The 20,076-nt window shown below is 38.4% G+C and overlaps 1 protein-coding gene across 2 annotated transcripts in view; it reads right to left on the minus strand.

Moving 5' to 3' along the window:
* Positions 1-1,185: 1,185 nt before the first annotated feature.
* Positions 1,186-20,076, minus strand: part of MICU2 (mitochondrial calcium uptake 2) — a 249,043-nt gene continuing 230,152 nt past the window's right edge. For both annotated transcript variants that reach the window (XM_084617911.1, XM_084617912.1), the window contains 5 exons: positions 18,084-18,181; positions 7,563-7,734; positions 7,158-7,266; positions 3,114-3,271; positions 1,186-2,006 (listed from right to left, as the gene is read on the minus strand). In XM_084617911.1, coding sequence (XP_084474037.1) covers positions 1,902-2,006; positions 3,114-3,271; positions 7,158-7,266; positions 7,563-7,734; positions 18,084-18,181 — 642 coding nt within the window. In that variant the 3' untranslated portion in view covers positions 1,186-1,901. The remainder of the gene's footprint in view (positions 2,007-3,113; positions 3,272-7,157; positions 7,267-7,562; positions 7,735-18,083; positions 18,182-20,076) is intronic.

Genomic DNA, 20,076 nt, shown 5'->3' on the forward strand with positions numbered 1-20,076 from the left:
AGAAACTTCTTGTTGTCCATCACAACTCTGTGGGTTCAGTTTCTGAGAAAGGAACTGACACATTTCAGAGTGTTTCATTTCAGCCCTGTAGCTTCCTGGAGGCAGAACAAGAGTCTTCATTGGTATCTGATTCTTAAGAAAGGGCATGCAAGATGGGTATGATGCTGCTCTGCTGGATGACCTCTTCATGTCCATAGACAATAGGAGTACAAGTGTTTTCTCTTTAACCATGCCATAATCAGAAGCATGACACAGTGATGCAGGATACTGGTAGCTGACAGGTGGCATTGCTGTTTTCTCCCTAGTGTCTCAGTTAGCATGCTTAAGAAATAACAGTGTGGGAGAGGCTGGGAGGGCTCCATTGTTGAACAATGATTTCTTTAAGTATTGGTCTATTACCTCTTCTAGGGTGAGTAGTGATGGTCTCATATTAGGGGTTCTTGGTGTTCTCCATCTAAGGGTGGTCCTGGTACCTAACTCCTCTGTAAGGCCCTGTGAAGGAAAGGAGCTTCCAAGCCACCCTGAAGAGCTCAAATGCAGTGAAGAGAAAACTACCTGGAGACTGGTGGACAGTCATGTTTAAAACGAGGCAGGTATTTGTTCACAGTCTGCCTTTTCTAAGAGATGCTCACAAGACAGGCTGGGAAGTGTTAGTAGAAAAAAGGCAGCCATTTTGGAAGGCTAAACTTTCTACTCTGGTGAGGACAAACTATGAAATGGGGTGAGAAGCCTAGAGCCTTTATAAACAGGACTACTTTCCAGCCTTTAGTGGATCGGGCAGGAAGGCTAATCTTGTCTCAGAGCCAAAGGAAACATCCAAAAATATATTACACAACTATGTATGTGTACACATACACATTAACCTGTTCCTTCTGTCATTATTTAAGGGCTTGTATCTCATTATATGTTGTTTGTATTCTGGGGTAATAAATACTTTAATTTTTATTTATCTCTGTACTTACATGACGCTGCCTTGGTAACCTTGGGCTCCTGAGATAATGTAGGCTCACTATGACACCTTTGTTAAGATTAAAAAAACAGATAAAATAATTTAGGACAGAGATGGACAAATGTCGTGTTCGGTTTGTTAAACACTGAACCACCAAGTTGTGACTAAAGCAAGATGATTAAGACGACTGCAAGCAATACTGAGCAAAATCTTAAAAAATGACAAAGGTCTTTACTTCAATTTTCTAATTTATTCTGTTTGTTGAGGAGGTCTTAAGGAGCCTATTTACTTTCACAAAGCATTTACAATTTTCAAAGCCTTTATAAACAGTCTTAAATTTCCAGTTTTGATTGAGATATGTTAATCCTATTACCAAGACAGCAAACAAAAGTACATTCATATGATTACGGGCAGTTCATAATAGTGATGACATACAAAACAATACGGTCAAGTTTTCCTTTTTGATACCAAAATCTTGCATCTCCTAGGGATTGTGCAGGTAGTCTGTGCCTTTGTAACGCCCAATCCCTATAAAGGAAACTTGGTAGGTACATTTTGGGTTGGACTATATTGCTGTATTACTGGTCTTCCGTTCTCCGGTTGTAAATGCTATTTCTGCAGCACATTCAGCAGCTGACCAGTACTAAAACTCAGATACCCCATATGCTAGAGAGCAGGGCCAGTCCCCACACAAGAATTCTGCTGATGTCTATTTTTGTAAACTTTAGCATTTCCTGGAATGAGTATACTTTTGTATGGAAGCTAGAGGTCATAACAGTTCCACAGGCAAACCTGATTACACTAATACTGTAAAATTATTGCATCAGAAATTCGATTAATTAAATATTTAGGTTGTATAACAATTTACACATGATTTAGCCAGCATATAAACAAAAATACACGAAAACCCCAACCTCTGACATTTATAGTAATAAAAGAACAAGTAACTTATTTAGAAAGGGCTTTTCCCAGTTTGCTTCCAGACTTCTTTTGCTCCTTTAATACTTTCTCTTTTCACACATTTCCAGTATCCTTGTACACCTTGCTGTTGTGGTACCTGTTATCAACAATAACAATAAAGTTACATAGTTTTGTTCCATCTTTACATATAAAATACCTTTCCTATATAATGGCTGTGCAACACACAAATGCACAGCAGCACCATAATGCTACTGCTTCCACAGTTCATATGGATAATACCGAGTATCATAATTAGCACATCTTTACATCCACACCAGCCAATCAGCATTCAGGATTCCTCAATATGCTGAAATCCTATTATTTTGCTGTACAGCCTGTGTTTCTCAGATAGGTGGACAGCTAATCTTGATTGGCTGGTGAAGGTCTTTTTTCTCCTGGTGGAAAATTTCATTATAATTAGTATTAGGCCCAAACTGCAGTTCCAGTCTGGATTCAAACTTTTCTGTTGATCAGGGAGTTCAGATCTGGCGTTCTGGTTCATGTTCATCTTTAACTACAAACATTTCTATAATATATATATAAAGAATTAAAATAAATGCTGAACAAGTTTACACTGTCCCAAATAAAACAAGAATACCACTGAGAGGCCAGTTTACCAAATATCTGCTCTTCTTCACATTATGGCTGTTAGAAATTCCCAGTTTCTCTTCTATACCACCAATGAGCTAATACTTATCCTATAAGAGATACTCCATTTAGAATTATAAATTCAGATTATAGACCCTAATAAGAGAAATCAATTTGCTGCATAAAATGCTGACATATCCCAGGATGTTAACCTGGGGGAAGCGATACAAAAGGGGAAGCATGCTCAGCATGACTGGTGTGCAGATACACTTATTACAAACTCAGTGGGAGTTTCTTCTTGGAGATGCCTGCTTCAGAGAGTTCCTCAGTTCATGTCCGAAAGACATTCTGAGACACTGAATTCCAGATCCTTCAGAAGCATCTGAATGTTTAGGAGCAATGTGAATGCTAGGAAATAGGGTAGTTTTTCTTCAGTACTTAGTAGTAGTAGGAATCATCAGTTTTTAATGTTTTTTCCCTATCCACTAGTTTTGCCTTCACTTCTACAAATGTTAACACAGTAGAATTAAAAATTCCCAATGTTAATATTTTTTGTGTAATTTAAAGACAGTTAAATACTTTCATTGCAGATTTTAGACAACTCTAGTTTAGTTACCCGTAAGCCTCGATACATCCTGTTCTTTAATACTCCCAGAAACTCTCCATGGCTGAGGCAATTATCTCCATCTAAATCAAAGATCTTGAAGACGGTGTCCAAAACATTGTCTGAGAGCTCCTGTCCTGTTGCCACTTTTACAGCTCTCTTGAACTCAGCTAGTAAAAACATAATGTTAATGTTAATTACACAATGTATAATAACACATTACAGAGAAATGAAGAAAAACTAAACACACATAAATAGTGGGATTCTGTACTAATTTATGATGTCTTCTGGGTATCCTAACCTATGGTATTTGGGATGTGTGAACTACTAAATTATATTAGAAGACCTCAATCCACATGCTCTTGAGCTTGCTTTGTATTTCAGTGCAATCTTCGCAGCTTGTAGTATGAGCTTTTAAAATATATTATTTCTTCTGAAGCAAGAAGAACAAATGGTAATCATTAATATTTGCTGAAAATAGCTGCACGTTAAAAGAATTAACTACTTTCGGCTTACACCTGTGTATATAGATTGCAAGCACTTACCCCACAAAGGTCTTATAAAAATACTAACATTTTATTTGGAATCAGTCTAATGCTAAATAATTCCATATTAAAATCTTTGTCTGTACGGCATTTTTTTCAAAGACATACTTCACTTGAATTGACAAAAAAAAAAAATAGCTGAGAGGGTTAACAGCCAGTAACTATCAGCCCCTAGAAAGTGCGTTTACAGCACACAGGTTTATATGCTTTTTGGTCGGTTTTTGAAGAAGGCTTTAGGAACTGGTCTGCCCTTTCTTGAATGAGTGGAAGAGAGAAACGTTTAATGGAATTCGTGGAAGAAGCAGCCACCATACCATTCTGGGCCTCCATTTTCCCCTCTATCTTTTGCCATCCTCTTTTCACATTTATTATTATTATTTATGTGTATTGTGGAACTGTCTAGAGATCCCGGTCAGGGCCCAGGACCCTACTGTGCTACAAGCTGTATACAAATAATAAAAAAAGCAAATCCTGCCACAAATAACTTATAGTCTTAGTACATAAGAAACAACACACAACTACAAAAAATATCTGGGGGTGGGGGAGGAGGAATGTGGAGGACTGTTAGGATATAGATATTCAGGCCTGCCTGTAAAGGCCTATACTTTAAGAATTTAGGTATATGTTTATCATCTAGCTAGTAATAGAGGTATACAACAAAGAATCTGTGTAAGGGCCTTCTCTCACTGTGACAGTCTGAGGCCCTGTTCTTAGGCCAAAGCCTTTGGCTAAGCAGCAGAGGCAGCCATAAGCTGGGAAGCGACCGGTCACATCCTCACATTCCAACCTAGTCAATCTGGGGCTGTTAGGAAGGTGATCCGCTCTATCACCTCCAGAGAAAGGGAAGAGCCTAGAAGATGTAAAAGGAAATTTAGTTTGATAGTTTTCTGTCTGGTAAGAACTCACTTATCAATAGACACAGCTGGGAAATCCTTATGTCTTTATAGATGTAGTTGTGGAATCCTCACTTCTGTATTGTTTTGTCATTATAGTTCCCACTTTGCTATTGTTTATTTGCATGGTCTCTGTCTGGTTCTGTGATTGTTTCTGTCTGCTGTATAATTAATTTTGCTGGGTGTAAACTAATTAAGGTGGTGGGATATAATTGGTTAGCTAATCATGTTACAATATGTTAGGATTGGTTAGGTAAATTTCAGTAGAATGATTGGTTAAGGTATAGCTAAGAATATTACTATATAAATTAGGGGCAAACAGAAAGTAAGTTGGGATTTGAAAATAAGGAAAAAGGAACTTGGATTTAAGCTTGTTGGAAGTTCACCCCAATAAACATTGAATTGTTTGCACCTTCGGACTTCGGGTATTGTTGCTCTCTGTTCATGTGAGAAGGACCAGGGAAGTGGGGGAGAGAAGGAATAAGCTCTCTAACAAGGACAAGATAACACAGAAATAGTTATGCTTAATACAATAACCAGCAATCACAGCACACAAACTGCCTAGCCTAGATCAAATGTTTTATAGGCATCATCGTGTTTTAAGGAGGGATTTGGAGAATAATAATGAAGAAATAGTAGTTTTATGTATTTTTATGGGGAGCTCCTTCCATTTATAGCACACTGCTCCTACTAAGAGGTCCACATACTAAAATTGAGGCCCCATCTTCACAAATGAATGCTGTTGGTAACTCTGAGATAAACCCAGCTAGTTTGAAAGCACATTAGAGGAGGGGCTACTCATGACTTAGTTCTGTGACACAAACGAGTTGGTTTAAGCAGTAACAGTAGTTCAGCCACGAACGGTTTGTCAACACAAACGGTAAGTTTATAGCAAGTTGGGGTGTTAATCTACCCTGTACTAGGCATGTCACTGAGTAATTGTCCCTGTGCACCCTGCTGATGTGCTTTAACAGTTCATTAATGGAGAACAAAAAGACAGATTAACATCCATGCAAAAAGGACTGTGCCAAAAAAGAGTGTATTCATTAAGCACTGTAAATGTAGACAAGCCATAAGTTGCAATAAAGAGATGTTTGTCATTCTTTGTAATGATTACAACAGTATCTCCCTTCCTCAAAAATCTTAAGCTATTACCAACAGGAGAGTGGGTTTGTTTGGGGGGGGGGGGAATAGGGGGCAGAGAAAACCTGGATTTGTGCTGGAAATGGCCCACCTTGATTATCATACACATTGTAAGGAGAGTGATCACTTTACATAAGCTATTACCAGCAGGAGAGTGGGGTGGGGGGAGAGAAAACCTTTTGTAGTGATAAACACCCATTTTTTCATGATTTGTGTGTATAAAAACAAACATCTTCTGTATTTTCCACAGTACGCATCCGATGAAGTGAGCTGTAGCTCACGAAAGCTTATGCTCAAATAAATTGGTTAGTCTCTAAGGTGCCACAAGTACTCCTTTTCTTTTTGCGAATACAAACTAACACGGCTGTTACTCTGAAACCTGTAAATATAATGATATCACTGTCTTGATTTCTCTTTGAAGTATACAGCAAATCACCTGCAAATGGTGGAAAACAGGTAACTTCCTTATGTTAATCCATGTAGCTAATTACTGGTGATGCTTAGGAAATAGGTCTACTTCAGAGTCTGGATGACTATTATTTACCTAAGGACTCGGAGCTGTTAAGAGAAGGCCTGGAACTGTATAAAAAAAACCCTTGGGTCCTGATCCTTTTTATCTCAGATCTGCTTGGTGCTTTAGGCAGGGGAAGTTTAAGTCCTAAGACTGAGCTCTCCTGTCCCACCTGGATCACCCTTGATATGAACATTGGACTGAATCTATGGACTAATTCTAAGAACTCTTTGTAACTCCAAAGCTCACCATCTCTACAATGAAACTGATCTCAGAACTGTACTCATGTCTGTGTGTATACTGATCTTTTAACCAATACTCACTCGCTTTTCTTTTTAATACATTTTAGATTAATTAATAAGAATTGGCTGTAGCGTGTATTTGGGTAAGATCTGGAATATTCATTAACTTGGGAGGTAATGTGTCCGATCCTTTGGGATTGGCAGAACTTTCATATTTAACTTGGCTGTCTGGGAGGGAGCCCAAAGGCTGGGTTACTTTTAAGGGAACTTTGTTTTGGCTTCTGGGTAACCTGTAAGATATAGAAGCTGTTTTGTGCTATCTTGGCAAACCTAAATACTGAAATATTCACCAGCTTTGGGGATTGTCTGCCCCATTCTTTGCACTTTGCCCGAATTGAGTATCCCCAGTGTGCCTCCGCTCCCCCTGTCCCGACCCCGGTCACAGATACACTTAGGTATCACTAAATAAATTCAAACTCTTGTGGGTGATTCTGTGAATGGTATATTACAGCACACATCAGAATTTAGAAATCCTAACAACTTGTGGTTATAAATGCTATTGTTCTTCGTGCAAGTTAAATTAATTTGTTATAGAATTTTAATACTACAGTTTTTGGAGTCCACAATGCTGATGTTTGAGATAACTTATTCACACAATCCCTACACAGTATACTTTCTTCCTGTTATTTAAAGGTAAATATACTAAGTTTTCTACTACTTACCCAATTTAACAGGACGATTAGCTACAGTAAACATTTGCATGGCAATAGAAAAGTCTTCTAAGCGATTTGTAAACTGGCAAAATGTCTTGAATTCGTCCAAGCTGATATTCTAGAGTACCAAATAATTCAAACAAGGTTATATAATAAATTCAGAAACAAGTAGGTCTATTTCCTTAGAGTTCTAGTATTTAGATATTACTGTGGTTATCACCTTTAATATTTCTATTTTCTAGTTGTCAAATGATCATCATGTTTATGGATAGCAAAATTAAATCTGAAAGGTTGCAAGAACTCCTCTATTTGAAAATAGCCACATTTTTGGTATATACTTATCTAATTAAAAAAACTTGCACTTGAACTTAAAATAAGAAAGCAAAACAAAAATAATATATTCTATGTACCAACCTCTCCTGCTTGGATTTTCTCTCTCACATTTTGCCAGTAAATTTCATTGTTTTCCTCATCAGTGAAATACAATAACCATTCTGCAAAGTCCTCTTTTCTCATGAAGTTCAGACCCTTTGAAAACTGTATGAATTCCATTTCTTGCACCTCTGTTTGTAAATTTTCCATAAATCTAAATGTAAAGAAATATAGTGAAGTACATAAAATAACCCTAAGTTAGTACTATTAATACTAAACTAGTTATTCAACTCAAAAAGAAAAGGAGGACTTGTGGCATCTTACAGACTACCAAAATAAATTTGTTAGTCTCTAAGGTGCCACAAGTCCTCCTTTTCTTTTTGCGGATACAGACTAACACGGCTGCTACTCTGAAACCGTACTCAACTCAGTAGAAGAAATAGTAACATTTTAAAATCTATGTAACTACCCACCTACAAATATTACAATCACGCTAACTGTTTAATATGTTAAAAATACAGTTTTACCTGTGCATGTAAATGTTTCAATGCTGTGTTTCAGTAATTATACCACTAGGGTGCTCTCTAAGTCTATGTACATTCATGGATGTTGCAGTCAGTGTTACACTAGTGAACACAATTACCCGAAGAGAACATGCAGCAAAGTGTGTATGCATATATAAAGATTATGTGAACCTTTATATGTGTTTATGTGAGCCAGTAACAAGACAATTGAATGCAAAGGGACTGACCTGGTAAATATAGGTTATGGACTAATATGTGGTTTATGCAATTTAATGTTAAAAATTGAGGAATGAGAGAACTGGAAAATTGCTAAAGATACTATACCCTAACAGGTTTCAGAGTAGCAGCCGTGTTAGTCTGTATTCGCAAAAAGAAAAGGAGAACTTGTGGCACCTTAGAGACTAACAAATTTATTTGAGCATAAGGTTTCGTGAGTTACAGCTCACTTCATCGGATGCATTCCTAACAGTCAAGTCACAAGATTCCTGATCATGAAAAGGTGATAGAAGAAAGAAACTTAAAACCATCAATACAGGGCAGCACAGAGGAATGGTAATTAAAGGTCTCAGAGGTTATGAGAGGCTTGGTAAATCAGGTAAATATTCATTAGAAAATTGATTAAGATGAATTATAATTGGCATGAAAACAGTGCTGAAAATATGATATCACAGCTATGTGGGAAGGTAACAAGATAAAAAACAAGAGCACAATCTGATGTAGGAAGGCATGAACATTAAGGGATTTAGGAGATTATTTCCCCCATACAAGATCCATGAAACAGGCTACAATTGGCAGCAATAGAAACTACAACTGTAAATATAAGTGTGGCTTTGAGGTTCCTTATTTTGGACGAGATAATCACGGTGGGGTGGGGGTATTCATTGCTGGCCCTAAAATCTAGAAATCTGGGGAGCTGTCACACACTTAATAGTAAAAAGAAAAGCAGTACTTGTGGCACCTTAGAGACTAACAAATTTATCTGAGCATAAGGTTTTGTGAGCTACAGCTCACTTCATTGGATGCATACCGTGGAAAATAAAGTGGGGAGATTTATATACATAGAGAACATGAAACTATGGGTGTTACCATACACACTGTAACCAGAGTGATCACTTAAGGTGAGCTATTACCAGCAGGAGGGGCAGGGGGAACCTTTTGTAGTGATAATCAAGATGGGCCATTTCCAGCAGTTGACAAGAACGTCTGAGGAACGGTGGGGGTGGGGATAAACATGGGGAAATAGTTTTACTTTGTGTTATGACCCATCCACTCCCAGTCTCTATTCAAGCCTAAGTCAATTGTATCCAGTTTGCAAATTAATTCCAATTCAGCAGTCTCTCGTTGGAGTCTGTTTTTGAAGTTTTGTTGTTGAAGAATTGCCACTTTTAGGTCTGTAATCGAGTGACCAGAGAGATTGAAGTGTTCTCCAACTGGTTTTTGAATGTTATAATTCTTGACGTCTGATTTGTGTCCATTTATTCTTTTACGTAGAGACTGTCCAGTTTGGCCAATGTACATGGCAGAGGGGCATTGCTGGCACATGATGGCATATATCACATTGGTAGATGTGCAGGTGAATGAGCCTCTGATATTGTGGCTGATGTGATTAGGTCCTATGATGGTGTCCCCTGAATAGGTATGTGGACACGGTTGGCAACGGGCTTTGTTGCAAGGATAAGTTCCTAGGTTAGTGGTTCTGTTGTGTGGTTGCTGGTGAATATTTGCTTCAGGTTGGGGGACTGTCTGTAAGCAAGGACTGGCCTGTTTCCCAAGATCTGTGAGAGTGATGGGTCGTCCTTCAGGATAGGTTGTAGATCCTTGATGATGCGTTGGAGAGGTTTTAGTTGGGGGCTGAAGGTGATGGCTAGTGGCGTTCTGTTATTTTCTTTGTTGGGCCTGTCCTGCAGTAGGTGACTTCTGGGGACTCTTCTGGCTCTGTCAATCTGTTTCTTCACTTCAGCAGGTGGGTATTGTAGTTGTAAGAATGCTTGATAGAGATCTTGTAGGTGTTTGCCTCTGTCTGAGGGGTTGGAGCAAATGCGGTTGTATCGTAGAGCTTGGCTGTAGACAATGGATCGTGTGGTGTGGTGTGGTGTGGTGTGGATGAAAGCTGGAGGTGCGTAGGTAGAAATAGCGGTCAGTAGGTTTCCGGTATAGGGTGGTGTTTATGTGACCATCGCTTATTAGCACCGTAGTGTCCAGGAAGTGGATCTCTTGTGTGGACTGGTCCAGGCTAAGGTTGATGATGGGATGGAAATTGTTGAAATCATGGTGGAATTCCTCAAGGTCTTCTTTTCCATGGGTCCAGATAATGAAGATGTCATCAATGTAGCGCAAGTAGAGTAGGGACATTAGGGGACGAGAGCTGAGGAAGCGTTGTTCTAAGTCAGCCATAAAAATGTTGGCATACTGTGGGGCCATGTGGGTAGCCGTAACAGTGCCGCTGATTTGAAGGTATACATTGTCCCCAAATGTGAAATAGTTATGGGTGAGAACAAAGTCACAAAGTTCACCTGTACATCTACCAATGTGATATATGCCATCATGTGCCAGCAATGCCCCTCTGCCATGTACATTGGTCAAACTGGACTGTCTCTACATAAAAGAATAAATGGACACAAATCAGACATCAAGAATTATAACATTCAAAAACCAGTTGGAGAACACTTCAATCTCTCTGGTCACTCGATTACAGACCTAAAAGTGGCAATACTTCAACAAAAAAACTTCAAAAACAGACTCCAACGAGAGACTGCTGAATTGGAATTAATTTGCAAACTGGATACAATTGACTTAGGCTTGAATAGAGACTGGGAGTGGATGGGTCATTACACCAAGTAAAACTATTTCCCCATGTTTATCCCCACCCCCCACTGTTCCTCAGACATTCTTGTCAACTGCTGGAAATGGCCCACCTTGATTATCACTACAAAAGGTCCCGCCCCTCCTGCTGGTAATAGCTCACCTTAAGTGATCACTCTGGTTACAGTGTGTATGTATTAGTATTGGAAACAGTATTTCCAAATATTTTTTCTTTCCTATTTTGTTAATTGTTATTTTATTTCTGTTGCCCACATCCTTAAGTGGTTACATTTTTATTGGAAATCTAAGATAAAAGGGCACTTATTCCCAACAGTGCCATTTATGATTTGTCTCTCCCTGTGCTTTCTTCTTAATGTCCACAGGTTCTAACAAGAACTTGGTTTTATTGAGTTGCAATAACTACAGAGAGGCTGAAATAAAGTACATTTATACTAGGACAAAGTAATTACTTGGAGAATAGAGTAGCAAAGAAAGTGTCTGTACAGCAAATACTGGTAGAGACTCCTTTGCTTATCAGTGTTTGCATGGCCTCATTGTATTTGAATTCTTTCCCCTGAATCTAAGGCATTTTAGTCAGTGCAGCTATCTTTAGTTCTTTAATGAGATCACTTGGACAATTAGCAGCTTGGAGCTCTGTGTTGTCTGTAGGGGGATATGTCAAGATTGCCTTTGCAACATAAGCTCTCTCTCGTATTTTCCTCCACATAATTAGTGCTGCATAAGCAAGAGGGTGCATGAATAATGCTTCATTGCTCAGGACACGAAGGTGAAAGAAAGACAGACAATGGAATGGATCGTAAGCAGTAGGCTACAACTTCATTAACTTAACACTGAGTAGGGGTGGTATATGCCCACCCCATCTCACATATCAGTCATTTAACTGGATCCAGTGTGGATTTAGAGGTCTCCCACCATATAAGCAATGACCTGGGGTAGACCCCAGGACTCAGCTCGTTCTGAGTCCTCTAGCTCTCCCACCCGTGAGGGGGAATAGAGAGTATCCAAGTGGGGACCTCAGTCTTTGAAGACTTCAGGTCTCCCCTTCTCCCCAGAGGCACAAGATTCACCAGCAAAAATCCTGGGTCTCATTTATCTCTGGGAGCTGGCCCTTTTAGCTCTTATCTGCACTAAACACAGGCTGCAAGTTGTGACAAACTATACATTCCTATAATAGCTTTTAAAGTCTATTATTCTTCTTTACCCCAGCTGGGCTTCCACAATTTGCTGTGAGGAGGGCAAAAAGTCTACCAGACCTCCATCAATTTTGCCCAATGGGAAAAAATTATTTTCTTATCCCAAAACACAGGCAACTAGTCAGGTCCACAGTATCCTGGAAATACAGCTTGCTATCTACAACTAATGAGAGGGAGGGCAGGGCAGACAAAGAGGCAAAGGTCTCCTGCAGCCCAGGGAAAAGTTTAAATTGTTGGGGGAGCACAGGGGCCAATCATCTCCCACTCTGCCCTCAGCTAGCCAACAGGACACAGTGAATCTGAGGAGAAGGGGGAGCCTGACATTTTCGGGCATGTGCTCCCTTCCCTCTCGCAGTGGCAGCATCCCTCCTGACGCACGGAGCTGGAGATGTGGTTGTGGGCATACAAATTTACTTTAATTGTAAGCTGAATTGGTAAAAAGAGAGTAAAGGTCTATGAATTGTTACAATAATTTGTTATATAAAACTGTATCTCAAGGGCTCTCTCCCCCTCCACCTCCCTTTGGGGACAGAGCATTCTTCCTGCTGCGGGGCCAACCATCCCCCCTACCCCCCACTGAGATGGGATGGATTATATATTTAGATGTAAGGAATTCAGTAAGTATTGCATTTCAAGCTAGTAGGTTTGTTCTTGGCATGCTGGAGTGGGAAGATTTCATGCAGTACCAAACATTTCTCAGAGCAGCAGCTGAACAATGCAATTTAAAATTCAGATGTGATCTTTCCCCATATTTTGAGATACCAGCATATGACTCATCACATCAGGGCATTTTTATTACCAGATGTGAGAGTTAAAAATCCTAATGAGTTTCTTTTTATTTTTTAGTAACACTTTTTGAGAAGTATCTAGCTAGGAAGGAAATCTTGGTAGCTTGATCACATTTATATGACTAAAACACTTGATTGTGGGTGTTTTTCTATGTACCTGCTAGTATCTGGTTGCATTTGTTCAAAATAATGATTCACAACTAAAGAGAGTTCAGATTCCCTAAACAGTGCTTAGTTTTGAGAAAACATTAGGAAGGGACAAAATAAAGTTTAGGTGAGAAATCCTAGCTCTACTAAAATCAATGGAAGCTTTGCCATTGACTTCAGTAGGGCCAGGATTTCATCATAGGAATAGAGGGCAAAATTCTGACCTCAGATACTCAGTGTAAATCCAGATTAATCCACTGCAGTCAAGGAAATTTCTGTTACAGTGGTGTAAAAGTAATCAGAATCAAGGCCAGAGTTTAAAAAAATGTATAAGAGAAATCAATAATTTACAAGAGGGAAGGAGGCAGGGAGAAGGCAGGGAGAAGACAGTACTTTATTTCACCTAGCCTGTTATCCAGTCTTCAAAATGCACATGTTTAAGAACAACAGTCAAATTTGTTATTAATTATTTGTGATATGGTAGCATCCAGAATCCCCAGTCAAGATTGGGGCTGATTTTGCAAGGTACTCGTCACCCACATAGAAAGATACAGTGCCTAAAAATCATTGGTAACTCACTTTTAAATGGAAGTGAAAGTAAAGTGTAACTAGGGGAACCTCACAGTTCCAGAGATTCACCCACCAACCTGGGATTTTGAAATACAATGCTAGCTTTGTACTTTCCTTATGGTAAACAAAGTAGCAAAATGAAACACAAAGGAAAAATTAGGGAAAGTTTTCCTTCTTATAATTTTGTTTCTGTACTTCAGAATGTTTGTACAGCACCCTGACATTATAAGGCAGCACCGTCTAGCAGTTACAAGACTCCTGAAGTCTCATCTCCTGAAAAAGGACCAAAGGATACAAAAGCTGCTGCCCACTTCACTTAGCAACAAAGGTTGCCATGGACACATCACCTTGGTGTTCCACTCTGCACTGACTCCCCATAGAACACTGAGTCCAGTTCAGGAATTCCTAACATTCAAAGACCTCTATGCTTTATGGCAGCGTTTCCCAAACTTGTACGTCCCTCAGCCCATGCCACTTCCCGCAGTCCCCATTGGCCAGTAGGAGCTGCGATCGGCCAAACCTGTGGACGCGGCAGGTAAACAAACCAGTCAGGCCCGCCAGGGGCTTTCCCTGAACAAGTGGCATCCCAAGGTTGGGAAACACTGCTTTATGGGACTGGCCTGAACTACCAGCGAGATCACCTCTCCCTTTGCAACCTTGACCATCCACAATAGCTGAGTTCTACCAGACTCATGAAACTATCAATGGGTAAAGGGAGTCTCATGAGGGCTGGACACAGAATTTTCACTTTTTCACAGGAGCTGGAAATGCACGATTGAACTCACTCCTACTACAGGTAAGAATGATTATGGAACTCACCAGTTTCAGAGTTAAATGCAAAACTCACTTCTTTGACTAAGCTTTTCCACAACAAGTTCTTGGTACAACCACAGCCACTCACTCACACTTACAAACAACTCCCTAGAAAAAATCAAGCCATTCTTCCTACTGGTTGAGAAGGAAGGAAGAAAGGAAGAGAGATACACTGTTATAGTTTTCTCTATTATTAAATACTTGGGAGGTGCTCTGGTTCTACCATGATGAGGCCATATAAGCACCTAGCTAGACAGGGTCAGACCTGAGTTCTATTCCCATTTCTGTCACTAAGTCACTATCACACCCTGGACAATATTATGTAGCCTTCCTGTGTTTTGGTTTCCTTACTTGTAAAAGAAGGATAATACCTGTACCTATAAAAAGGACTTTGAAATCCTCAGAGGAATATTCTGAACAAGTGTAAACTACCCTCATGATATAACTACTACAATTAGCCTTTTTTGCAACTGCATCACATTGTAGAGTCATATTCAATTTGGGATCTACTATAACACCCAGATCCTTTTCTGCAGTACAGCTGGTACTACCCAGCCAGTTATGCCCCATTTTGTAGTTGTGCAATTAATTTTTCTTTTCTAAGAGTAGAACTTTACACTTATCTTTACTGAATTTTATCTTGTTGATTTCTGACCAATTCTCCAATTTGTTAAGGTCATTTTGAATTCCAATCCTGGCCTCCAAAGTGCTACAGTCCCTCCCAGATTGATGTGATCCACACATTTTATAAGCATGCTCTCCACTCCTTTATCCAAGTCATTTAATGAAAATACTGAATGGTACTGGATCCAGGCCCCTGCCCGTAAACAGGGTGAAATTTCATGAAGAAAGTACAGCAGAAACCTGTTTACTGAGCTTCCATTATCCAGCTCTCTGTATTAATCGAACTGGGCAGCAGGGCTCGGGCTGACAGCCTGAGCCCTGCCACTCCTGGCATGGACAGTCCGAGCCCCGCCCATTCTTCAGATTAGCTGATTTTTTGATTATCTGATCTGGCCACGGTCCCAATTAGATCAGATACACAGGGTTCCACCATATTCCCACTTTTATTTTTGAGAAATCTAAAGCACACGGATTATTTTATATATAACTGGTGTTACAGGTTTTAATGAGTCTTAATAAAATCTAATCATTCCTACTTTTTCTAGTGCTGCACTGATAGGTGAAAAGACTTTCTAGCAACAACTTGGAAAATGATAAAAGCATTTACCATCATTATTTTTTCCTTTTGACAATGATCTATGTCTGTATAGCTCATCAGTCATGTCTTGTAAAAACAGCATGGCACTTTGATCAAACAGCCAACAATAGCTTCCCGTGTGAGGTAAAATGTTGTGAGAGGCCATCAGATAGAAATCACATTTTCCTTGAACAATAGAAACCCAGAAATGATGTGCTTGATTTACTTGCAAATAAAATCATGTGAAAAGTGATATCTCCACACAGGTTAAAAAGACACTGATCCTTTTATTCACCGTTCTATGTGTTAAACAAACTTCACTGTCATGTCGCAACTTAAATGGAGTGTATATGCAGTGATAAAGAGGCACATTCCACCTCTATGAAAAATAACTGCCACTGTTGAAAAATTACCTGCATTAAACCTTACACTTATCCCACAAAGCTTAAGAGCAAGATGTGGGAGTCTGATTTTGATTACAGGCCTCTATTTGTGTGGTAGGCAAAGGTCTTTAACCTACATTTTCTGAATGTACTAGGTACATAGTTTTATCAATGTCATTCCTCATTGGGTCAATGCAGGATTTTATCTAAAACATGAGGCATTCCAGTTTACACTATATATGCAAACACAACCTTTTACTGGTGTTCTCTGTCCTTTGTTTCGTTAAGAGGGCCTACTGTATTTATAAAGAAGGAGCTGCAGACATGTTACACTTATTTTACTCATTTAGCGTTCTATTGAGTCAAGAGCTTCAAAAGAGAGAAGTTTGTTTATTTATTTGAAGACTGGTATGTGTCTGAGTCAGTGAAGTAGAAACACTTTATAGTGTTAGGAGAAATGCCATTCTCCCCTTTTTTGTTCTGGCTTTTCCTAAACCTCAACTGACTGCAACATCTGTTACTAAGTTCAGGGCTGACTGACTCCATTGCAGCTCGACATAAATCAGACTATCCATTTTATGCTGCTACTTTTTTTTATAAGATTATGAACTACCAATTACCTATGAAGGAAATGGAACATTAGTGAAAAGAATCTTGTTCCCTTTAGGTGTGAAAGCACATAAGTTGTTGTGATGTAAAAACTTGGTGCTCAACAGTATACATGCAAATGTGGTTTCAGCAATTAGTATCAAGTCAGGACATTTATGTTGCACAGTAATAGAGGGTTTTAACTGGTTGTTTCTTTAAAACTCAGACGTGCTGGGGGTTGCTGTTACACACAAGAAGCTATATTGATGTTTTAAACTCTGATTATTTCTTCCAGTCACACATGCTGCTGTGTTGTCCAGTTGAGACAGGACAAGGCAAGAGATTCTGCATTAAGATCTACTTGAGCATCTTTCTGACATCATAACATGACTATGATGTTTCAGCCCATATTGGGTATCTGTAGTGGTCACAGGTGAAGTTACAAAATTGAAAGATGAGTCCATTACATTGTTGGCATTAACATATCAAATTATGGAGGCTCTTCACTTGACAGCCCAGGTGAGGAGTCTCCCATTCCCCATACAAAGAAAGGACTGTTTTGGCCTTGTAACACTTGCTATGACCAGTATGTCAGTCATCACAGATTAGGGGGTGCACACACATACATACATACACAATTAGTAACAATGGCACATCATAGCAATAAGTAATGGAGTCTCTAGTTAAATAATTACAATCCTTATTTTGTGCTAGTGCTTTATAAACAGAATGATTGACCTATATTATTCTTACAGCTTTTTTCATTAATTTCTGGCTTTCAGTATAAGAATGGTAAAGAGATTCTTTGGGACATAAGAGAATAAAATATTTTGCACATTGAAAGAAATGAAGCCACACATTTCAGAGAGTAATGCTTCACAATATTCCATTGCTGTTTCAAATGGATATGGTGTTCTTTGCTTCCTGTCCTAAAATTGTATACTGTGGTGAGTCACTGTTAGGCAGCTGCATGGTTTCACTGCAAGAACATTTCAATTAGTGACATGATTCCTGTATCTGTAAAGTTTGTAAAGCTCCTTCTAATTCTTTGGGACAAAACATACTATTTAAATGTACTATTTAAATTATTCTGGAGAGTAGGGAGAGCTACTGTGGCAGTGGAAGGCAAAATTTCTCAGGGCTTGTCTACAAAGTGCTAGCAAAGTGCACTGGAGGGGGGTGATTTGGAAAGTACTGGATCATGTTATGCTCTAATTGTCTATGTAGATCCTGCTGGTGTGCTCTAAAAAGTACCTAGTTTGTGTTAATATAGCCCTTGAAACAGAATGCGAACTAGGTACCTTTTAGAGCGTGCCTACAAGGTTTACGCAGGGCAATTAGAGTGCAGCTTCTTAGTGTGCTTTACAAATCATGCTTTGCTGCGCTGCATAGAAAAGCCCTCATTTTTCTTCAGATTGATGTGCATTGGCTGATATGAGTTTTACCAAACAGGAACAAACTCATCATTACTCAAACTTGGAACTTATAAGAATGACTACTAGCAATGAATGACAACTAGTATTTGTACACTACCTGTAAAACTCAGAATAGCAAAGCTTCTCCTTTCCTGCTCTTCCAAAGAAGTGGACCAACAATGTTGTATTAACAGCAGAGTCTTCCAATTCTGGTTCCTACAAACAAAAAATAAACTTGTATAATTAATTACTAACAATTCAACACAAAATTGGTAATGCATATTTGAAGGAGAGTTTCCCAGATGTCACCTGTAATTTAGTTATTTTTCTTGCAGACAGTATGTAAAGAATTCCAAAGCAAAGCTGAATGGTTCTCTTCCAAGCTGAACTCTGACCTCAGTGTTCAATGTTCTGCTCCTGATATCAAGTATAGTAGCTAAACACTGATCAACCAGCAAACACAATTTTCCTCTTCATTGGTAAAAAGATTATCAAAGAAATAATTTGGAGATAATTATGGTTTACCCAAGAAACAGAATCATCTCCCTCTGATTTTATTCCCTATTACTGACAATACAGTAATTTGCAAAATTTTTAAATCTAAATACTGTAATGCTTTTCAGACTCAAAATCTTATCATCTTCCTGTTACAAGTTTCTTTCCCCTATTCACAACCATATGTTGCTTAGAACATGCAGCATCTACCTGAACTTGGCAAAGTAACCTGGCAATATTTACTCAAAATAAAATTATGGTCCACAGTATGTCAAAGAGACATATTGTGATTCAAGTGCAAATTTCCCATTAAAAGAACCATTTGGGATAGGAAATAACAGCTGTCTTTGAAAAAAAAAAAAGATTGTTTTCCAGTTTTATACATGTTTTGAATTAAACTCTGTAATTTTCATGAAACCAGATAGCATGTTAATATTCACTTTAATGTTTTAGCACAACATACTTTTCTATATCATTTGATAAAATTGCTGGTTAGCTACTCAGCAACCTTCATTTTTAGGTTAATATTATTGTCTTTCAAATCAATTTCACATTCAGATAAAAACAATTTTCAGCTAATTCATCTGGACTGGTTTGGGAACCTTCAGCTCCAGCAAGATGCTAGATTTGTAACAAACTCATAAATTAGTCTGAAACACACATAAAAAAAGTAGAAAACAAACATTTACATTTATGCATTCAATCATCATGTATGTTTTTATATTGTTATAAGGCTTTTTGTTAATCTCAAATTTCTCAAACTAACATCTTATTCTTTTACTGTATAATTTTTTTTCTTCTTCTGAAAAAAAAAATAGCTCTACAGAAAACAAAGAACACACTTCAGCTCAACTACCGCATCTTCATAAAGCCTAAAACCACACAATGTGCTGGATTTCTGTGTTTTATTCCTCTTTCACCACTAGCATATTGGCTTTTCTTTGAACACAACAAAACACTAAGCAACATGAAGAGAGATTTTTTTGGAAGTCCACAGGGATTTCAACAGAACTATTCTTATGACATCTAAATAGCCTCTGTGTCTTTTATCCTGCTGAAGAGGTAAGATGAAAGACAAGAGTCTATTCATGAGATTTAATACTAATGGTTATTTAGCTTTCAGCATCATCAATAACAAGTCCCATTAGTCCACTGTGTGTTTCATGCTTACTGCATATGTGACACAAAGTATTTTACAGTTAAAGAGGTAACATTCCTTGTTTCTATTCTAAGCCACATTTCATAAAATGCCAGTAATATGAGCTAAGTATGAGCTAACTTAAAAACAATCTTTTCAGGACTCATGCAATTGCACTGAATTTTATCATTTGACTGCAGGTAGACAATTTAAGTAGTCCCAAGGTCTGTGCTTCAGAAGTTTAAATGCTTAGGCTTCATGTATGATGACTGATGTATAAAACAGTCATATATGCTTATTTGAAAGTCAAAAGCAAAACTTTTTGTTGTCATGTCAGCATCCATGGCTTTTCAAGAAGAAACAAAGGAGGATCAGCCCAGAGTGTCTATTTCTAATTAGTTTTGTACTTTCAATTTACATATTAAAGATGGATTTAAAAAGTACATAATAGATTTCCTGAAATCATTTATTTTTAAAA

This window comes from Lepidochelys olivacea (genome assembly GCF_965140295.1).
Source record: "Lepidochelys olivacea isolate rLepOli2 genome assembly, chromosome: 1".
Classification (NCBI taxonomy): Eukaryota; Metazoa; Chordata; order Testudines; family Cheloniidae; genus Lepidochelys; species Lepidochelys olivacea.